The 23,771-nt window shown below is 36.7% G+C and overlaps 1 protein-coding gene and 1 long non-coding RNA gene across 51 annotated transcripts in view; one reads left to right on the forward strand and one right to left on the reverse strand.

Annotated features, from left to right (window-relative positions):
* The first annotated feature begins 307 nt into the window (after positions 1–307).
* LOC310719248 lies at positions 308–6,902 on the forward strand. Its single transcript, XR_014531415.1, has 3 exons — positions 308–2,013; positions 3,253–3,866; positions 4,024–6,902. It is a non-coding gene; the product is annotated as an uncharacterized lncRNA (long non-coding RNA).
* Positions 6,903–7,798: 896 nt separating this feature from the next.
* The window catches only part of celf2 (cugbp, Elav-like family member 2), a 181,922-nt gene continuing 165,949 nt past the window's right edge, over positions 7,799–23,771 (reverse strand). For 17 of the 50 annotated variants that reach the window (XM_083528530.1, XM_083528510.1, XM_083528507.1 and 14 more), the window contains 4 exons: positions 19,605–19,778; positions 17,524–17,667; positions 15,996–16,166; positions 7,799–11,309 (listed from right to left, as the gene is read on the reverse strand). In XM_083528530.1, coding sequence (XP_083384656.1) covers positions 16,039–16,166; positions 17,524–17,667; positions 19,605–19,778 — 446 coding nt within the window. In that variant the 3' untranslated portion in view covers positions 7,799–11,309; positions 15,996–16,038. Of the gene's footprint in view, positions 16,167–17,523; positions 17,668–19,604; positions 19,779–23,771 lie in introns of all 50 variants that reach the window. The other 33 variants (XM_083528532.1, XM_083528513.1, XM_083528526.1 and 30 more) reach the window with 3 other exon arrangements.

Below are 23,771 nucleotides of genomic sequence, written 5' to 3' on the forward strand. Positions count from 1 at the left end.
ATTATTCACACATGTTTGATCTGTGAAACCCTTGAAGGAACTCTCTGGTATACTTGAAAGAATATCTGCAAGAATTATATGTCTGTGAAATGTTTAAAAAAGTCTGAGTGAATATCAGCTCTAGAATACTGTGTATAAGTTTTATATAAAAAAAAAACAAATAAAAAAACAATATATATATATATATATATATATATATATATATATATATATATATATATATATATATATATATATATATATATATCCTCTGGTATTTTGTGTTTAAATGTATGTTCTATTGGTGGTCTTTAATATTCATAGGTGGAACCGTACATGTCTTTTTTACCCTGTGGTACTTAAAAATTGTTTCCACAGATGTTTAAATCGTGTAAAACTGAATTGTCACTTTATTAGGAACACTTACCTTGTTTCTGCATGCATGTCTACTCCATCAGATAGATCACTTTATTCATCCCAAAAGAAATTTGTTGTACAATTTAAACTAAAGACATTTGTGTTGTTTTTTTACCTCACACTTCCTTGGTTCAGTCTCTTGAGCTTGTGTTATTCTGTGTGTGGAGTTTTGCATGTTTCCCCGATGTTCTTCGTCTGGGTGTCCTGCAGGTTTTTCGTATTCCTCCCATAATCCAAAAAAACATGCAGGTAGATATATTGGCTATGCCAAATATCTCCTTATTGTTGAATGTGTGATGTCATATGAATAATTGGTGTCTTATACAAGATTAGGCTTTACTGTGACTAGTTCTGGATGCACCATGACTCGGACCAGGATAGATCCCTAACTATAAATGTTGAAAGTATGGAAGGAATTTCATGTGCTGTTAGTGGAAAAACAATCAATGACAGTTTCTGTAACGCTCCATAGTGCACATTTACAACCCTGTGGTTGATTATTTTCTGATAATGTTGTGTGAGAAAAGTTTGTTCCTGTTATCACTCACATTACCAGCAGCTATCTCACCATCTTTAATCTTTCCAAAACAAACAATGAAGCAGTTTGTCATTTTCCCAAGAAATTGAAAAGTTTGAAAACAGAAAGATCTATAGTCTTACAGGAAGGCATACAGGAGACAGTGACACTGGAGGCTCCTTCCATAAATGCTAAAATGTCCCAAAAAATTTTAATCAAATCACTGATTCCTTGTTAAACAACATCTTTTTTCCCAAAGTGACATTACATAGATTAAATTTCAATTTGCCACATGTGTCTATTATGTTGTTACTATAGAAACTAGTACTATAGTTTTACTATCCTGTAGTAAATAAATCAACACATTTTGGCCAGTAAAATTTTAGAATTCAATATCATTTTTATAGAGAAAAATAGTTTTAGACAGTCAAAATTGCTTCAGATCTCATTCTTATCTCATTTACTATAAACCCAAATAACTGCATGTTTTGCAACAGGCATGTGTTGAGAGATGGCTAAGTGTGAATGAGTTTTCAATGAAAGAAATATTTTTAATGTTTGAAGGGAGTTAGTAAAATAATGCCACCACCAAAAACAAATCAAAACTAGCAAATTTTGACACTGTTTCGGTTAAAGGACCTAACATTGTTCTTGTCGGTGAAGGTAGATTTTTAGTCACTTGCAGCATTTAGATGAAAACTTACTGTAATATAATATAATTCTGGTCGTAGAGAAAATGGTACGTTTAAATAATACATATATCATAACCTGGTATTGTAGGTAACTCATAAACTGGTATATCATAAATAGGAAGTGTAAGTAAATCCTAACCTGATACTATAGATATTTCCAAAATTGGTAGTACAAGTACATTGTAATCTGGAAGTGTAGGTAACTCCTACACCAGTAGTGTAAATATATCACAAACTGGTGGTATAGGTTATATTATAAACTGTTATATTGTAAAATGGTAGGGTAGGTCGTTTGTTTATATAATACACTTGTAGTGTAGGTATATCATAAAAAGTGTATTGTAGGCAGGTAGTTTAGGTATATAATAACCATGTAGTGTAGGTGTTATAAACTGGTATTGTAGGCAGGTATATTAGGTATATAATAACCATGTGGTGTAGGTGTTATAAACTGGTATTGTAGGCAGGTATATTAGGTATATAATAACCATGTAGTGTAGGTGTTATAAACTGGTATTGTAGGCAGGTATATTAGGTATATAATAACCATGTGGTGTAGGTGTTATAAACTGGTATTGTAGGCAGGTATATTAGGTATATAATAACCATGTGGTGTAGGTGTTATAAACTGGTATTGTAGGCAGGTATATTAGGTATATAATAACCATGTAGTGTAGGTGTTATAAACTGGTATTGTAGGCAGGTAGTTTAGGTATATAATAACCATTTAGTGTAGGTGTTATAAACTGGTATTGTAGGCAGGTATATTAGGTATATAATAACCATGTAGTGTAGGTGTTATAAACCGGTATTGTAGGCAGGTATATTAGGTATATAATAACCATGTGGTGTAGGTGTTATAAACCGGTATTGTAGGCAGGTAGTTTAGGTATATAATAACCATGTGGTGTAGGTGTTATAAACCGGTATTGTAGGCAGGTATATTAGGTATATAATAACCTTGTGGTGTAGGTGTTATAAACCGGCATTGTAGGCAGGTAGTTTAGGTTTATAATAACCTTGTCGTGTAGGTGTTATAAACCGGTATTGTAGGCAGGTAGTTTAGGTATATAATAACCATGTTGTGTAGGTGTTATAAACCGGTATTGTAGGCAGGTATATTAGGTATATAATAACCATGTAGTGTAGGTGTTATAAACCTGTATTGTAGGCAGGTATATTAGGTATATAATAACCATGTGGTGTAGGTGTTATAAACCGGCATTGTAGGCAGGTATATTAGGTATATAATAACCATGTGGTGTAGGTGTTATAAACCGGCATTGTAGGCAGGTATATTAGGTATATAATAACCATGTGGTGTAGGTGTTATTAACCGGTATTGTAGGCAGGTATATTAGGTATATAATAACCATGTGGTGTAGGTGTTATAAACCGGTATTGTAGGCAGGTAGTTTAGGTATATAATAACCATGTAGTGTAGGTGTTATAAACCGGTATTGTAGGCAGGTATATTAGGTATATAATAACCATGTGGTGTAGGTGTTATAAACCGGTATTGTAGGCAGGTATATTAGGTATATAATAACCATGTAGTGTAGGTGTTATAAACCGGTATTGTAGGCAGGTAGTTTAGGTATATAATAACCTTGTGGTGTAGGTGTTATTAACCGGTATTGTAGGCAGGTAGTTTAGGTATATAATAACCATGTGGTGTAGGTGTTATAAACCGGTATTGTAGGCAGGTAGTTTAGGTATATAATAACCTTGTGGTGTAGGTGTTATAAACCGGTATTGTAGGCAGGTAGTTTAGGTTTATAATAACCATGTGGTGTAGGTGTTATAAACCGGTATTGTAGGCAGGTAGTTTAGGTATATAATAACCATGTGGTGTAGGTGTTATAAACCGGTATTGTAGGCAGGTAGTTTAGGTATATAATAACCTTGTGGTGTAGGTGTTATAAACCGGTATTGTAGGCAGGTAGTTTAGGTATATAATAACCTTGTGGTGTAGGTGTTATAAACCGGTATTGTAGGCAGGTAGTTTAGGTTTATAATAACCATGTGGTGTAGGTGTTATAAACCGGTATTGTAGGCAGGTAGTTTAGGTATATAATAACCATGTAGTGTAGGTGTTATAAACCGGTATTGTAGGCAGGTAGTTTAGGTATATAATAACCATGTGGTGTAGGTGTTATAAACCGGTATTGTAGGCAGGTAGTTTAGGTATATAATAACCATGTGGTGTAGGTGTTATAAACCGGTATTGTAGGCAGGTAGTTTAGGTATATAATAACCTTGTGGTGTAGGTGTTATAAACCGGTATTGTAGGCAGGTAGTTAAGGTATATAATAACCATGTGGTGTAGGTGTTATAAACCGGTATTGTAGGCAGGTAGTTTAGGTATATAATAACCATGTGGTGTAGGTGTTATAAACCGGTATTGTAGGCAGGTAGTTAAGGTATATAATAACCTTGTAGTGTAAATATATCAAACTGGTATTGTAGATAGGCAGTGTAGGTATATAATAAACTGTTGATGTAGGTGTATCATAAACTCTCAACCCATTGTATTTGCATGTATCTGAAATCTGATATCCCTTGAAAAAAACAAAAAAATCCTTAATCACATAATTAAACTGTTAACCGTTTAACAGATAAACCCCACTAAGTAAATTAAATCACTTCTTTTTCTTTTTAGTTTTTCTTTCCAAAACAATTCAAATGTTTCTGCCCTGTTTTCTTAACAAAACCAAAATCAAAGGTCCTACGAACTTGTAGAATTCCCTCACGTTAATTTGGACTCTCTGGTATCTCTGTAGGGATGCAGTAAAGACAAGGACAGGACAGAGCGGAGAGGAACAAGGACAGAGGAGAGGGACAAGGGGAGCTTCGCCCAGAAGAGCAGACAGTACAGAACAGCATAAAGACCTGTAGGCAGGGCTACTAAATTCACTTAACTCTATCATGTAATCGATAGCTAGCTTACAGATACACAGTTCTATTATTTCATCTGTGACGGTGAATTACTAGTGTGTGAAAAAAAAACAGACTGGCATCTCGAAGTGTCTTGGTATCATATTTCTCTAATGCCATTTTCTTACTTTCTATCTGTCTTTCATTTTTTTCTTTTTCTTATTTTATAAATTAAAAGTCATGTACGCCTCTAAAGCCTGGTCTCTAAAAGTGAATTTGTTAGTAGTTTTTATTGCAATTTGAAAAATAGAAAAAAAAAAAAAAAAAAAAAAAAAAGCTGTCCATCTACTGTCACAGCAAATTGGGCTGCACAGAAATATACATATAAAACATCATTTATGTATATTTACCACGTTTAGTGATGAGATTTTGGTGAAGAGTAGATGAAACCGGTTGCACTAATGCATCGAAACACAACAAAAAAGACATCAAACAGTAAAGAACAAAGTAAGAACGACAGAAGAAAGAAAGAGGAAGAGAGACAATAAGAAAAAGAATGAGAGAAAGAAAAAGAGAGAAGGAGAGAGAAAGAGAGAGAGAGAGAGAGAGAGCGAGAGCGAGAGAGAGAGAGAGAGAGAGAGAGAGAGAGAGAGAGAGAGAGGTGGAACACTGGAGGGGAGGTTGTGTGAACGCTGTTACAACATCGGACAGGTACTGGAACACCACAGCACAGAGAGAGAGACGAGTATTAGGAAAAATGATTTAATATCGGAGACAGAAGCAAAAAACTGCATCACACAAGAACGTACATTTACAAAAATAAGTCCGACTGTTTCAGCTACACAGTTAGGTTAACAGCAAAGGACAGAGAAACCAGAAAAATTCTAAACAGCTAAAAGCAAAAAAGTCCTCAAATTACTTGTTTTTTTTTTCATCTCTTTGTCAAACTAATACATTTATCCACTGAAGGGGACTAAATACTTCTAAATCGTCTAAATCGTCTTATCATGGAGACTGCACAATATACTGAACAAAATGAAACTTACCGCCTTCGTAAAGACACTTTGAAAAAGACAAACTTGATTTTTTTTTTGTTGGTTTTTTGTTTTTAGGTACTTGTAAGCCAAAAGGAAAACTCCCGACCCTCTTTCCAAAAAAAAAAAAAAAAAAAAAAAAAAAAAAAAAAAAAAAAAAAAAAAAAGAGAAAAGAAAGCAGAGATAAAGAAAAAGGAAACCAAACGCTGAAGTGAAGAAGAACAAGATGTCAAAAGGCAAAGATAGCAAGCCAAAGTTCTAGAAAATCTTTATATTAAAACTAAACCATCCTGGATGCCAACTTAGAAATCAAAACTCGGGAACAGCCGCTGGCCGACCCCCAACGCCGGCTCAGACAGACTCTCAGTATTGTTTTTTTTTTTTTTTGTTGTTTTTATGTTTTTTTTTCTTTAATTGCCAGTATAAAAAGTTGCACTGGTACAAAAGGCATAAGTACAATCAGTTTTAGAAATAGGAAAGCCTGCGCATTTTTTTTGTGTACTTTTTAAATTCCATCCAATGACAGATTCCAAGGAGTCAAACAAACATGTACCACGCTTACATAATCCACTGAAATGCATTGACTTTGGCTTTTCTCAAGACAATACTTAAAACTACTCAAATCCTTTTAGAATTAAACAAAAATGATATTAATCTACAGACAACAAGCTTTTTTTATACGGCACATCAGAGATCAACACACATACAGTATTATTTTTTTTTTCTCCAAAAAACTTGACATAAGCAAAAAATGCAAAGAAACTCCACTTTTTTTTTTTTCTCATAAAATACACTGTTGTTAAATAGCACTTAAGAGAAAAGCAAAAAACAGAAAGAACAAACAGATTTAAGAGAAGATGTGTGTGGTGAAGAAAACCCCTGAGTAAAGAGCCTCAGCAAGCACATCTGCAAAGACCCTTACAACTTTGTGCTTTACTAAACATCTAATGTGTGTGATTTTATGCGTGTGTGTGTGTGTGTGTGTGTGTTAAATAAATGAAGTGTGTTGGGAATTATGTGCGTAGCGAGATCGCAATATCTTACCCTGTTTGTTTTAGAAGTGGCGAAGCAGACACACACACACACACACACACACACACACACACACACACACACACAAACACACTGGGAGACATCAGAATTTGTTGCATTAACCCACTGTCATTTGAACACATCATAGTGCAGCATTTTATTCATATATATATATATATATATATATCCTTCAGGCCAGAGCACCTTGGTTAAATCCCTTCCACCATGTCCAAGGCAGTGCCAGTAATCAGCTAAAATTAGGTATCAGCTAAAATTAGGGGTTTTAAAGATGAGGATGAGCCCTTAGTAGCATGAAGAATGAAATCATTGGACATCATTGGACATTTCGATAACTTAGAACGTTGCTTTGTGCTTTAGGGTATAAACAGGTGTTACACACCTCTGAGTTGTAAAGGAGGATTGAGAAAAGAATAATATATATATATGAGCACACTGCCAGTCAAAAGTTTTGAAATGTTATTCTTTAATATTAGAAAAATATTGGAATATTGATTCTTGTCCCAATATTATATAAATTCAGTTTCAAATCTTTTTCTCATTGCTCATAAAGCATTTAATTCATATATATATATATATATCTTTAAATCTAAAATGTTACAATGAAAACCAAATCCATGAACATTTTTTATCTTGCTCTAATGAACTTATACCATAGTCTGTAGAACCAGGATGTATTTGCCTCTTTACATTCAATGTTCTGGGATTCACTGGTACCCTGAACAGGACAAAGCGCTGACTAAAAACTATATATATATATATATATATATATATATATATATATATATATATATATATATATATATATATATATATGCTGATCAAAAGCCTTTGACTGGTAGTGTGTTGTGGATACACTGAAAAGGCAGTACGTCAGTACAGTAATCCCCCGGTTTACGGTTTATCGCATTTGCCACATAACTAATTTGTTTGGCTGATTTGTTCTCGCAGATAGCACGATAAACCAAAACACTTATAGGGAATTGTTTTAATTGTGTTTGAAATAATTAAATGTATTAATTAATATAAAGATTAATTGTTAAATGAAGTAAAATGTTTATACAGTACAGTACTGTATACATAAAATAGCATCTTTGGGGGTTATTTCGTTTATATTTTGGAACGTAACCACCGCGATAAACGGGGGAATACTGTATTTCTTTTCCTGGTGCTGACTGGGATATAAGTTCAGACATAATAATACTAGAATTGTGCTAACCGTTTTTTTTGCCCCACCTACATGTGCAGCATATGTGTTTTTTTTTTGTGCTTGTGCGACCAGCTAAAGGTGACGGCATAACGCTTAACCATGCAGTCGAATCCCACAGAGGATGGCCCTCCCTGCAGCTCTGTGTGTTTGGCAGTTCTGGTACTGTTGGTCAGGTGAATTATTGGGACACACATACATAAACAACAAACACACACATACACACCAGACAGACACACAAACGCACAAATAACCTTGGCAGCACTCAGACAGCAGCCTATTCCACCCCACTAATACTGAGCGTCGTGTTAAGGCAGGATTTGGGTAGAAAATAGTGCTTTAGTGAAGAAGTAAACAGGGGTTTTTAGGGGGGAGCTGGCTGTAAACCACGTTTGTAAACAAGATTGTATGTGTATATACATATATATATATATATATATACACGGTTCATTTACAACACGTGTAAATTTTTTTTTTCCGACAAAAAAAGTGCAATGGGTAAATACGATACTGTGGACAGGGGGTGAGGCGTCCTTTGGCGTCAGGGTGCTTTTAAGACCTGAAGATGCAGAAGCGAGGTGAACAGGCATGTGCCGATAAACTCAGAACACATTACACACACATATATGTGTGAATATATATTCTAGCAAATGGATAGCATTATCTCTGCTACCATGGTGTCAGATTTCTGCGGTGTTTGTGTTCTGAGATTAAAAAGTATATCCTGTTTCGAGCATTGCATTCCAAGCATCAGGACAACTGTATACCTTCGTGGAGTTTGAACGTGCCGAGAAAAACGCAAAAATACGGTACGAAAAAAAGGTTTTTCGATTCAATAGTGAGATTTCACACCACACCGACTCTAATACACTTTTGGATTTGATATATTTAAAAGGTATAATTTATGAAACAAACGGTCCCCATGATGCCGAATGCTTGGGGGGGTTGATCTGCTCTTGATAAGTCGTGTGTGTTTTTTCCAGGATGCCGATGACCCTCGCGTTAGCATGAATGCGATCCGTGAAACCGATTAGCGCACACTTCCTTTATTAAACTTGAGAAGTGGCTCTTTCCCTAGTGTTAAAAAAAAGCAAAACAATGTGATGTGAATATCAAATATCTTGCACTTCTTTGGGCACCTTTCTATCGTCACGGTGTTCGGTAGAAAAACAAATGCAGGTTAAAGAATAAAGAAATCAAGTAGGGTAACAAACAAATAGCTATAGTATGATGTCCATGTACTATCGACACATGCCTGACACCTCTGTACAGCTCCCCTGTGATTTCGACTGGCTACTCGGGCTCGCGATACGATGCCAATTGTGTGTGTGTGTGTGTGTGTGTGTGTGTGAGAGAGAGGGGGGGGGGGTGTAGATGTAGATGTAGACGTGTGTGCTGCTGAGACTCGTGCTCAGGGGGCTCACATACACACACCATCGAAGAAAAGAGGGCTGTGAGGTCAACCTTTAGCGCAGGTGTGTGTATGCGTGCATGTGGGTGCGCGTGTGTGTGTATGGTTGTGCACGTGCATGTGTGTGAGTTAGGAGATAGATACAGAGAAAGAACAAGAGAGAATGACACATGGGCACTTTTTTACATCTTTACATAAAAAAAAAAAAAAGAAAAGAAAAAAGAAAGAAAGAAAGCAAAAAACGTGAACAGTTCAGGCAACAAGACCACAGAGTAGCAAGTTAACAACCGGTTTTTTTTTTCTTTTTTTTTTTTTTTTTTTTAATCTATATCCTTAAATATGAGGGATACAAAACACTTACGTAATAAAATACCCATGTTATCAAATCATCAAATCATTTCACAAGTAATACACTGAAGCTGTAGGCAGGATGTACCGTCAGAATTTTGGCACTAAAGTCCACTCATAGTTGTTGTTTTTTTTTTTTTTTTTTTTACTTTTTTTTTTTTTTCCCGTGTGTATGAAAGAAAAAAAAATTTACATTTCGCTGAGCGCAACAACACATCTAAATATTGTTTCCCACAATTCGAAAAAATAAGAAGAATGACATTGATGCTTCACAAGCTGACATTTGTAAAAGGTTTATATAGCTAATTACCCGACAAGAAATTTCAAATAGGGACTCCTAATAATAAAAAGAGAATAAAAGGAAAAAAAAAAAAAAAAACAAACAAAGAAAAAAACAAACAAAAAACAACAGGTATACTCTATTAGCAATAGTACTATGATAGGTTTTTGTCTATGTTCAAGTAAACCGATTTTTAGTCTTCTCTTTAAAAACACAAGACGAATAAGACTATTAGACTTGTGATGAAACCACGACTCAATCCACAAAAAGCACCGACGGGAACGCGGGTCACACAAACTGTTGGGTTTTTTTTTTTTTTGTTTGTTTGTTTTTTTTTTTTTCCTCTATACATTTAAACAGTATAAAATATAGGTAATTTCATGTGCATTTATACCACGGATTGTCTAACGGTAGATCAGTTCAGCAAAAAGGTGTGACATGTAGGTAGCATTTCCCCCAAACAGGGCACTCTTTTTTTTTTTATTTCGTTGGTGGTTTTTTTTTTTTGTCTTTTTTGTTTTTTAATACCTTTACTACTCTAGAAAAAAGTGGTTTTATATAGACTTTAATGAGAAACCGAGCCACTTCAAATGGCCTTATCAAAAAACTTTACACTGCCTGAAAAATGTAAAAACCACAAGCTCGCTCTGAGAGACTCTTTATGTTCAATTAGACAGTTTTTATTTATTTATATATATATATTTATATTTATATAGATTTTTCGTATTAAAACTGCTTGGAAGTAGTCTAGTTCTCGTAGAAACCAGCTCGGTCTACCTGTAATCGCGCTGACAGGAAGTCCCGAAGCCAATCCCTGTATTGTACTTTCAAGTTTACTTTAAATGAATGAAAAAAACAAAACAAAACAAAAAACGAATAATTAAAATAATTCTAATAATGAAATGTAAAGCAAATCATACAAAAACTAGCCAACGATTAGCAAATTTCTTTAAAAAAATTTTTGCCACAGGTTTGTCTTAATTGTTGTTGTTTTTTTTTATTCATTACGTTTCGCGAAAAATGTCAAAAACAGCGCTCTGTAAAAATGACGACGCGTCGGGTTCGGCTATTAAATAGACTCTACCTATTCTGCGAGTGCGATACGCGCCTTTATCGCTCTAGCTTTTTCACATTTTTTCCTTCCTTCTTTCCTTCTTTTCAGCCAATACCCCCCCCCCAATACCTTCCGAACTCATACTAAAAAGAGAAAGAACACAAACAAATAAAAAAAAGTCAAAAACAGGGGAAAAAAACCAACCCAGCTCCAAATGAGGTCACATGCAAACAAAAAAGAAATAAGAAAAATTACCCAACAAAGACCAAGCTAAGATCAAAGTCGAGGAGAGATCAGTAGGAGGAGACCAGATTATGATCAGGAGAACTCAGAAAGACATCGGAGACAATGACGAGACGATGAGACTTTTTTTTTTTTTTTTTTTGAACGCCACGTAGACATGCTAGGCAAACGATGAGCAAAGAGTCATGGAGATGAGTTTCTAGGGAAGAAAACGGGAGAGGAGAGTTACACACACAGCCTCTGGCACACAACTAACAGCATTAAAAAACCATGAGAACAACAAACAAACAAATAACAACGACAACAACAGCAACGACATCGAACAACGACAACAACAGCGCTACTAGCCAGCGATTACCCAGTGCAAGAATTTTTTTTTTTGTTATATTCCTTTTTTTTCCCCCAATACTACACAAATTTCACACAGATAAACATATGTAAATGATATGTACATTCACACACACACACACACACACACACACACACACACACACACACACACACACACACACACACACACACACCCCAATGAATCCATCGGCCCCTTGTTGGAAAGACAGCTCGATGGATCCTGAGATGGATTCTTTTTATTCTTTTGTCGGAATGCGGAAACAGAAGACCAGACAAAGCTCAAATGAAACAGAAGGAAAAAAAAAAAGGGAGAAACAGATTGCACGTGTAAAGTGCTACTAACAGCAAGGGAGAGAGAAAGAGATGGAAGGATCGACAGAGAGTGAGAGAGAGTGGAGGAAAAGGAGTAAAGGAGTAGGGCTTCACAATTAATCCAATCAATTAATTTTCGTTAAACATGGAAAGGTCACTCGTTACCTGGGCCGTAATTCAATTTCCACTCGAATCGCCTACGACGGTGGGAGCGAAAAGGGTAAGGGTCGGACCTGTTAAATCCTGTTGTCAATCTAATATCTCACCCTCATCCTCACCCTCACGTGCTGATGTCTGGATTGGATTCAGATCTAAAAGAACGTTTTGTCCATAAAGAATATTAACTATTAATGATAATTACATATTGTGCAACATTAGGTTCCCTGGTGGTCTAGTGGTTAGGATGCGGCGCTCTCACCGCTGCGGCAGGGTTTCGATCCCCGGTCAGGGAACCGACCCCAGCCATTAGGGTTGCACAAACCTTAGTGCCGGTCCCAAGACCGGATAAATGGGGAGGGTTGCGTTAGGAAGGGCATCCAGCGTAAAAACATGTGCCAAATCAAACATGCGGATGATCTGCTGTGGCGACCCCTAATGGAAGAAGCCGAAAGAAAGTTTTACATATCGTGCAACAGTCTTGCAAAAGAATACTGTAAAGATGACTACAATAATCAAATTCCTTTTTACGTAAACACGCTACTGATCTATTGAGCAGGAATTTCTATATTGTCCAAGGATTCTGGGTGAAATTCCAAAATGTGGGGTCTATAGGCACGACCTACTGCCCAATCCACGTCTTGGGGTTCATTCGTTAGTTATGGGGGCTGGAATGTCGCCAGAATGGTGACGAATTTTGCCCCGTCAGGCATATTTTTTAGCAGGAAATATAAATTAATTATTTTTTTTCACCTGAGATACTAAGGACTAGTGTCCACACTAAGAATTTATTTCGTTTGAAAACGCTCCGTTTAGTGGCGTTCTGTTGTTTTCAGTCAACGAAAATTTAGCTTTTTGAAAAACGCCATTTGCACGGAGTGGACTGTGAAAACAAAGGCTTTCGAAAATGATGTTGCATTTTTTTTTGTCATGTGACCAGTTCAAGCCAAGATGGTGGTCCACTTTTTTGGCGTATTCGTTTTGGCACGTCTCCCGGTCTATATTCCTACTTGATTTAGCAACTTCATACTCCTGTTACTCGCAGCAACAACTTCACCTCACTATCAGTTCTTTAAAAAAAAAACGTTGGACCTGCCCACGACATTGTTTTACTTATGCACAGTACAGGGACGTGAGCGTTTTCAGACGTTTCGTTGTGAATGAACAACTTTTGAAGATCGATTGAAAACGATATTGTGGACGCGGACAGTTTTTAGACAAAGATGGCATTTTTCAAATTGATCCAGATAAAACGTAGCCTAAAACATCTTGGAGAACTCGGAATCAGTTCTTCTGGAGACATTTTTTGTTTCGAAATTCTCACATTGGTATACATATGTTGTGTTCTTTAATGATATACATGTTTTTTCATTTACTTATTTATTGATTGATCGATTTTTTTATTGTAATCTTTGAAAGCCTCAAATATTATCGTATATATTTTACACAGTACTTGTTTACATTAAAATTCAATATACAGACATACTGATACACAATATGGACAAAAGTACTGGGACACCTGACTTTTCCAGCCATATGAGCTTCTTTGCCAAAATTTTACCACAAATTTGAAAACATACAATTGTATAGGATGTCTTTGGATGCAGCATTACATTTTCCCTTAAAACTAGGTGCCCTAAACCTGCTCCAGCATGACAAAGCCCCTGTCCACAAAGCCAACTCCATGAAGATATGCTTTTAATGAGTTGGAGTGGAAGATCATGAGTGGCCTGTAACAGCTATAAACCCTACTGAACACCTTTGAGATGAATTGGAATGCTGAGTGCACCCCAGACCTCCTCCTTGTGTTGAATAAACACAAATCTCCACAAGCACACTTAAAAATCTAGTGGAACATCTTCCCAGTATTGTGAAGGTTATTATATGAATTGGGATTCCTTTTCTACATCAGTGCCCGACTTTTCTAATACCTTTGTGGCTGAATCTCCACAGAATGTAGTGGAACATCTTCCCAGGGGAGTGGAGGTTTTCACCAGCGAATGGAGATAAAATTTATAATGCGATGTTTAAAAAGCACATACTAAACTTATGGTCAGGTGTCCACAGACTATTGTCTATATAGTGTAGATACGCTACATGTTTTTTTTTGTGGGGTTTTTTTTTGGAATCCAAATTGATCGAAAACTTCTATTCGATCTCCTATGTAATCTAAAAATGGACATTGTGATAACCAGAAATGTTACAAATCCCAATTAGGTTCAGAAGAAACGAACAAATGCTAACAAAAAAAATTACAAGCTTCATGCTAAGCGTGTGAAGGATACCCAGCATGTACGATGAACACCGCTCGTGGTGTGTCTAATTAGTTTGTGAATTTATAGGTCGAAGTTGAACAAGCTCAAACGGGCACTAAGGCAAATGAAATGCTTCCAGAAACAGATCTTTGATCCACATCTTTCATTTCCGCCACTTTATTAGCATTTGTGCGAAAACTGCTGGAGCCCGATATTGTAAATACTTCAGCTAAACCCATAGATGCTGGCATGTCACTGGCTTCACGATTCTTTCACTGTTATATGCAGTTCTCCAAAAGCCTTGAATCCAATCCACACACAGAGCTGAGAAAGTTTAGGGTTCAACTGTATGTTCAGGAGCCCAAAAACTGTCTCTCCGGATTTTCCTGGGATTTGATCCCTCTGTACTTCCAATCCATCAGAGCAGAGGCTTTAGTGCTGAGCAGCCACTTATTACATTTTTGATTAATAACTATAACAGAGAGAATCTCCGAATACGATCAGGACAAGCAGCCCAGACCGAAATATAACCGGGACATGACAGAATGATGGAGAAGACAGATGGGAAGGAAAGAGATAGGGACAGAAAGATGTGAGGGATAAGAACGAGGGAGGTAGAGAAGGGATGGGAGGAGGGGGAGAGATCCTCTGTTCTCTTCTCATTGTTTGGCTTCAGAAGACTGGACGTCGATAAGCACTTTGTCTTCACAAACCCGATCACTTTTACCCAGAATAAATACAAGTCTTTCACTTCAGTAGAGGCAGTAGAAATGTTTTTTTTTTCTCTCGTATAAAAATAGAACTGCATTTTTTTACAAATAAAATTTACAGGCCTGTGGCTTTCTGTACTCTGATATATATATTTTTTTATTTCAATAAACATCAAGTATTTGCAGTTGAAAACCGCCACCCCGCCGGAAACATAAAATGCTTTGATATTAGATTCGTTTTTTTTCTTTAAATGTATCATCTCTTTTTAAAATGCTCTACATAAAATGCTCTGTTGAGACAAACACTATAACAAACAAAACAAAACAAAAAAACAATGCAAAAAGGCGTAATGCTTTAATGGCAGGTGTGTTTGTGTGTTTGTGTGTAAGAGTCTCTTTTGGCAGTCATTGCCGTTAACTACAGCGAGGCCACATCGGGTTTTGACCCTTTTCTCTCTGGTGCCGTTGGGCCGAGGGGTCGAAGGAGCAGCGGAGCCCGGAGGCAACACCAGAGGTCAAAGGGCAAAGTCGAACGTGCATATTGGTGCTTTTTCTGGGGCTCTGGCCCCGTCCCTACGTGTTCTCACAAGCCTCAAGGTTCACAACGAGAAACTAAATGTAGTTTAGAGAGCGTTTTTCCTTTCGGCTGTTGTTGTCGTTATTATCATAAAAATGAAAGAAAAAAAAAAAAAAAGAAAAAAACATACAAAATGAAAAGGCATGGTATAAATATCTACTTAAAAAATAAATAAATAGTTTTATACACAACTCAAAATCAAAAAGGGAAAAAAAAAACCCCAAACAAACCTAGCAACAGCTATTCATTCATCGCAGGTCATACAAAATAATTGCAAAAATGGAAGCGTTCATGTGAATAGAAACCAAATAATATTAATAATAATAATAATTATAACAATAATAATAATAATAATAATAATAATAATACAAATAATAATACTGCCATCGAAAAAAGTTTGAAAAGAATGTTCAGGGAGGAAAGTGACTCCCTCTAGTGGTGTTAAGGGTGAAACTCTCCCCCATGTCCCTCCCCCTTTTTTTCCCATCCCCGGGGCGGTTGCCGTGGCAGCAGTGGGGACTTACCCTAGCAGTGTAGGGACAGAGAGGAGTGGCCCTAGCAATTAGATCAGTAGGGCTTGCTGTCGTTCTTAGATCGCTTCAGCTGAACCTTCAGGCGCTTCATTCCGATCTGAAAGCCGTTCATCGCCTGAATGGCCGCTTGTGCCGACACGGGATTGTCGTAACTGACGAAACCTGAAACAAAGAAGAAAAGTGCGTGAGGGGAGGGGGGGGGTGTTCAATTAAATGTATTAGTGTGCAGGGTCTTATTACAAACTATATGCTACAGCACATTGGAAAATATTTTAAATAAATAGATTCAATAAATCTAAAATGACAAAGAGCCAAATGGTGCAACGACCCGTTTTTCCGCCGCAATTAGAGCGCATTCTGTTCAACAAAGCCTTTCAATCTTAACGTTGTCTAAAATGAGCTTACAGTGCACTTCGCAGCACGGTTTTCCATTAACACTGTATTATTTATTCTCATTTCGAAAAACCTTTGACAAAATGTGAACTAATATACATGAAAGAGCGATTTCATTCAAAACAGCCTCTTTAATTCTTTGCGATGCAAATTTGCCAGATCTTTGATTTGCGCATGCTTTATACTACATGGCCAAAGTATGTACGCACCTGACCCCCACATTCAAGAAATTTGTTTTGCCATAATTCGAAAAACACACATATATACTGGAGCTTTACATTTTCCCTTCACTGGATCTAGAGGGAACCAAACATTTCCATCATGACAATACTCCTGTGCACAAAGCAAGCTCCATGCAGACATGGTTTGCCAAATCTAGAGTGAATGAACTTGAGCATCCCTGACCTCAACCCTACCGAACACCTTCAGGATGAACTGGAATGCTGACTACGCCCCAGACCTCCTCATCTAACCTCCACTCTTCTGGGAATATGTTCCACTAAATTTTTGGAGAGTGGTTGTGGAGATTTGTGCTCATTCAGCCACAACGGTGTTAGTAAAAATCAGGTACTGTTGTAGTTGAGGTGAGGAGGCCTGGGGTGTCTTCAGAGTTCCAATTCATTCCAATAGGGTTTTCAATAGGGATAGAGCTCTATAGCAGAAGAACTTCCACTTTGACCCATTGTAAAGCATATCTTCATGGAGCTCTCTTTGTTCACAGGGGCATTGTCATGCAGGAACAGATTTGGGTCTCCTAATTCAAGTGAATGGAAGATTTCATGCTACTGCGTCTAAAAAACATTCGATACAATTGCGTGCCCCCAACTTTGTGGTAACAGTTTAGTGAAGATCCACATACAGTATGGCTGGAAAAAATCAGGTGTCCCAATTTTTTTGTTCATATAGAGTAGCTGTAAATGTCAGTTGTCTGCAAACCCTTGGCCACATAGTGTAGTAATGAGAAATGTAGCTCTTAGCAGCAAAAAATAAAACGTGGTTTCTTTTTGGGTTAGTGCTGGGTTTAAGTGTTCTTATCACATTCATTAATTGCACTAGTAATGATGACAACCAAAGGTCCTTACAACGAGAGTATTTGTGAAAGTGTGTTTGTGTTCCGGGTACATACCGAAGCACTTGCTCAGATTGGTCTGTTTGTCGATGAACACTTTGGCCGACACTACGTTTCCGAAAGGCATGAACATCTGCAGAATGTCCTGGTCCCCAAACTCCTGCGGCAGGTGATAGATGAAAAGGTTTGCCCCTTCTGGTCCTGCAAGCACAATACACAACGCATTCACACACTTCGTTTTTCAGGTGAAATTTTTTTTTTTTCCGTGCCTTAGGCTACGCAACTTACGTGTCAGAAATAGTACTGGTCTACTCAGTGGTGAAAAAACAACAGGTCTCTATGGTAATGGAGGTAAACAATAGAAGCTGAAATGCTCCTAATGTACTGTGTGTACTTGTTTTTTACACAAAAAGGGACATTGAATCGTCCCCACAATTTTGTCATACATTTCATTTTTGCGAATGCTGCACAATGCTCTATGAAGGGAAAAAAATAAATATAAAATATATGCTAGGCAACACTATACTTCTTATGTAGCTAGTCAGTAGGCTTAAACAACCAGAACGAGATTGTTGTGACCTAAAGTGAACTCTGTCATCTGTTCATATATATGTAATGTGAAAAACTAAAGGCTACAATAAAAAAAAAAAAAAAAACGGGGTCTATAATATACCACACTAGGGTCTTTTAGTAGAGCATATATTACCCTTTAGTATTTGAATCACTGTATAGGTATATACAGGTGTTTGAACGGTTATTACGTGGCATACACTCGAGAGATGAAAACTCTAGTGCACTAGAATGTGTTGAAGAATCATAAATTCTTGTGAGAAATTTAGGGCAGTTTTTCCGTTAACTGTCCTGGGAAACTTGTAAGGATACATCCCAGGAGAACAGCAGTTACAGCAATAATCAAACCATCCTGCATTGAACAAACATTCATTCTACAGTTAAAATTGCTGAGACTCTATTTTCCTCCTATTCCGATGTGTATCTTACTTGAGGTCCATGATTTTATGCATCGTACTAGTTAATAATCACATTAATGAGCAGCAGTACAGGTGTACATACTCAATAAGTGTATATGTTCGTGTGTGTTTGTGTAGCTGTGAGGTCCATAAATAAGACCGATACTCTGTCACAGTGGGATCCGGGTTGTACAGAATGTGAAAAAGTGTATGTGTGTGAGAATTTGTGTATTGGTATAAGCTGGGAACATATATAACTATAATAAATATACAAATATTCGAATTGGAATATATCCTTTTAATTGGGACAAAATTTGTCTCGCACACATTCTAAAATTCTGGCTGTGGAAGATGTGTTTGTGTGTGTGAATTGGAATTTATTTTGCTGTTTATGTGTGTGTGTGTGTGTGTGTGTGTGTGTGTGTGTGTGTGTGTGTGTGTGTCCAAATGTGTTATATTTGTCAACCGATTTAAATATTTAATCGCGATTAGTTGCATGATTGTCATGATTTAACCTGTGATTAATTGTAATCCCATATTTTGATCTGTTCTAAATGTACCTAATATTTTTAAGTTTTTAAAACTCTAGTCAACATTTGCATGGACAAATATGGATGCTTGTTGCAAATGTATGTTTATTATTAGTGAAACCATACTCAACATAGAGCATGAAGACAAAATATTCCTGTAAATGTTTTTAAATAATTATGCTGTTTTAAATTACGTAAATCATCAGGACACCAAACGGAACTTTTGCTATGTTTCCACACGGACAGTTTTAAACGCCGGATGAGCGGATGGCGGATTTTGGTGCTTGATTTGAGACTTGCCGCATCAGTAAAACAAATGTTTAGTGATTACAAATAATGTGTTTATTATTTTTCTTTATATATCTAAATAAAGAAAGGATATCGTGAATAAATACGTGTTGCATTGAAGGTTTTAATTTCGCCTCTTTTACCATTTATTAAATTAATAAAAATGGTCAAACGGAAATGCGCGCCGCATTAATCACACTTTTATATAATTAGTGCTGTTAAAATGAATTTTGACAGCCCTATTTTTTTTTATCTCTTAATGCCTGTGTTATGACAATTAAATAGTTTATGGGGACTTAAAGACTCAGAGAGTACATGTCAATGTGTGTGTCTGTGTGTGGTCCTTCCTCACCCTCTTTCTGGCTCCCAGCGGCGCTCTGCTGCTGCAGTAAGCTCTGGCTGTAGAGTGTGGGCAGGGCGGCGGCGGCATACTGCTGGATTCCTGAGTAAGCCTGAGTGAGGGCATCCATGGGGCCGGCCGAGCCGCCGCCATTCAGGGCAGCCACACCTGAGAGCATGTGAGCAACTTTACATAAAACCCAACAATAAAGAAGAAAAAAGTACACTTACTCATTAGCACTTGGGACTGAGGGGAAGTGTTTTTGTTTTTTTTACTACAACACATACAAAAAAACAGCGAGACAATGTATTCACAAGATACGATACGGAAATACACACACACATCATACACATCAGACAGGGAACACTTCAGACATGAATGAAATGTACTTTGTTTCCCCTTTACCTCAAATATATAAAAGATAAAGTGAGTTAATTCTGACACTAATGTAGCTACAAATTAGAAAAAAAAATATATAGCTGCCAGTTTTGCCAAGTCTTTTTCAATTTGGTACCACACCAACAACATGCCTCATTAATCCAGCTGGGTACCAATTAAGTTTGAGAATTTCGTCAAGAAATGGCGCATTCCTTGCACTCCAGCTAAGGACAAAAAATCACAAAACAAACAAGCTTCAAACTTAATTGAGAACCTCGTTAATGGGAATCTCACTTGATTTTATCACAAGTTGCTTCGAATTTAATGGATTTGGTTGTTGACTTGATTACAATTTTATATTTTTATATTCATATTAACGACTAAAGCAATTCAAAGCTACCAAAAAATCTTTTGTATTGAGCAATCGGGCATTACTGGAATACTTGAAGTACTTACTTGAAATGTAAGGTTTTTTGTTTGTTATTTTAAAATTTTTTGATCGATACACTGGAAAATGTATATGTGCAGAAAAAGCGAAATTGAAAGAATTGAATATTGAATATTTTATATTATTATCAGCGTCAATTCTGTGGTATAATTCGGTCAAAGAAAATTTCATCTCTCCACATTGAGGCCTGCATGGTGACATTCTATTCCAAGGATAACAGTGATTCGACTTGGAAGCACTATTTGTTTTAGCACTCCAACATCCATTTGTACATTTTTAGACACAACATGCATTGGGAGGCTGCAAGAATTATCACCACTTAATTACACTTGAGCGGAAAAGAAAAGCTGTACATTTCATTTTTATTTATATATATTTTTTTTGCTGAACAATCTCACACAAAGTCGCACCAGTTAACATCACATTACAAGACGATCAGTTCACACACAAGAACAGTAAATAATCAGCAACACTGACGAGTGCTGTGACAGACTCACGTCAAGCTTACACACAAGATCAATAACATGTATTACACAGCCTTGTGAGCAAAGTGGAAAACCGTGGCCGACACATGCAAGCGACATCACGACGGCAGCTTGTCACTGGCCTATCATAACATCAAGAACTATTCCCAAATATTCATTTTCTTCCTTTTCATTTATTAAAGTTGTCAAACTTCAAGTATATGGACAAAAGTATTGAGACACCTGATTTTTCCAGCCATATGTGGTTCTTCGCCAAACTTTTACCTCAGAGTTGAAGACACACAAGATGTCTCTGGATGTGGTGGCATTACATTTTTCTCTCTTTACTTGAACTAGGACACCCAAACCTGTTCAGGAGGATGCTCCAGTTTTATGAAGATATGCTTTACATAAGATGGAGTAGAAGATCTTGACTGAGGGAACGCTGACTGCACCCCAGGCCTCCTCAACTCACCTACCTGACTTTTCCAACATCCTTGTGTCTGAATGAGCACAAATCTCCAAAAACACTATCCAAAATCTAGCAGAACATCTTTCCAGAAAAGTGAAGGTTATTTTTCCAGCTAATGGGGACTAAATGTGGAATGGGATGTTAAAAAAAGCAATGTTATAGTCAGGTGTCCAAAAAACTTTTGTTCATATAATGTGCTTATCCAATAGACAAAATGGATGGAAGTTAATTACATTGTCCTGGTTCTACCTCTCTTCACACCAGCATGTGAAAGGAAAAAAAAAAATAACCGCAGCCATAAACTCTATTCTATATTTAAGCCTATACATCTCCAGCCCTATTATTCAACTATTATAGATTATTCATGAATTATACAGTAACTACAGCGAAGCAAACACGAGACGGCAGGTAGTTATGAACAGAATGGAAGCCTGGATGTGCAAATGCATTATAGGAGTTCATCTATCTTGAATTTATGTTATTGTTCATAAAGCACTTTTTATTTTGAAGTGTATGAAAGTTCTGAGTCTTGGAATGAGACTCGTTCAGGAGGATGTCTACTAAAGACTAGAACTCTGTGGTTTCATTAAATGTGCGTATGTGTGTGTGCGTGTATGTGTGTGTGTGTGTGTGATGACTGATTCATGCATATTTACTGACTGGCCTTTTGGCTTGACGTCCTGCAAACAATAAATGATGAGCAGGGTGCTTCAACCGCAGCTCACTCATTTATCCTGCAATAATTACAACACTGACCTTTACTATTCAATTAAACTATATGGCCTTTATAATGAGCAGTGTGTGTGAAGATGTGTGTGTGTGTGTGTATGTGCGCGTGTGTGTGGGTGTGTGTAAATGGGTATGTGTGTGTGCGCGTGTGTGTGTGTAAATGGGTATGTGTGTGTGTGTGTGTGTGTGTGTGTGTGTGTGTGTCTATTAGAAAGTCATTTCAATTAATGTAAAACGAATGATGTGGCGTGTTGGAAAGCCTGATTTATAAAACCAGTAACCTGTCTGAAAGGTCGTTTTGGGAAAATGCAGACATCCAGGTCAGGTCATCTACACACACACACACACACACACACACAAACACACACACAAGCACAAGCGCACACCGCTCAGCCTACCAATTTAAAAAGTAACATACGAAGCCCTTATCTATTGTGCTCTGAATTACAAACACTCATCACGCACTTGAATGGGCGTGAACGTGTCCTCCTTTCGGTCTAAGTGCTGCACACAACAACACGAACGCACACTCACAAAAGCGAACAATCACACAACGGTGAAACAATCACAAGCCTAGAGAAACAGAGAAAAAGAGCGATGGATTTGCCAGGCGTCTGGTTTGTGAAGGTGCGTGAGGAGACCGGGCGAAGAGGAGTTTGCTAAACGAGCACACACACACACACACACACACACACACACACACACACACACACACACACACACACACACACACACACACACACACACACACACACACACACAGAGCCTTGAAGTCTATAATTCTACCTCTCTGGGGTGGATCCATTAACTTATGGGATGGACAAAAATTTACGTAGGACTGTCAAAATTAACGTGTTAACGCCACTCATTTTAGAAACGCGTGATTATAAAAAAATAAAAATAAAAAATGTATTCAAATATTTTATTTGAACTGTATTTTATTGGATTCTGTTAAAAAAAATTTTTATTACAAATATAAATAAATAAATATAAAAGAGGCAAAATTAAAACGTATAACGCAACACACATTTATTCACATTGTCTTTTCTCTACTCAGATATAATTTTTAATCACTAAACTTTTGTTTTACTGATGCGCCAAGTTTTGAATCAAGCACCAAAATTGGCACGATGAACACATCCGGCAATTTAAACCGTCTGTGTGGAAACATACTGTTCAGTTTGGGGTCCTGATGATTTGTGCAATTCAACACACCATAATTACTTGAAAACTTTTGCAAGGATATTTTGTCTTCATGCTCTATGTTGAGTTTGGTTTCACTAAAAATAAACATACATTTGCATATAACATCCATATTTGTTCATGCGCATGTTGATTAGAGTATTCAAAACTTGAAAAGTATTCATTTAAGGTACATTTAGAACTGATAAAAATGTGATTTAGTTGCAATAAATCAGGAGTTAACTCATGACAATCGTGCGATTAATTGCGAATAAATGTTTTAATCGATTGACAGTTTATTGGCACGATTGTCGTAATTAATCGCAACTACATAACGACAACCATGCGATTAATTGCGGTTAAATATTTTAAGCAATTTACAGTTATAATAACTCTCTCTCTTTCTCTCTCATATATAAATATATATATATATATATATATATATATATATATATATATATATATATATATATATATATATATATATATATATATATATATATATA

The sequence above is a fragment of the Silurus aristotelis genome (genome assembly GCF_946808225.1).
Source record: "Silurus aristotelis genome assembly, chromosome: 24".
NCBI classification, from domain to species: domain Eukaryota; kingdom Metazoa; phylum Chordata; class Actinopteri; order Siluriformes; family Siluridae; genus Silurus; species Silurus aristotelis.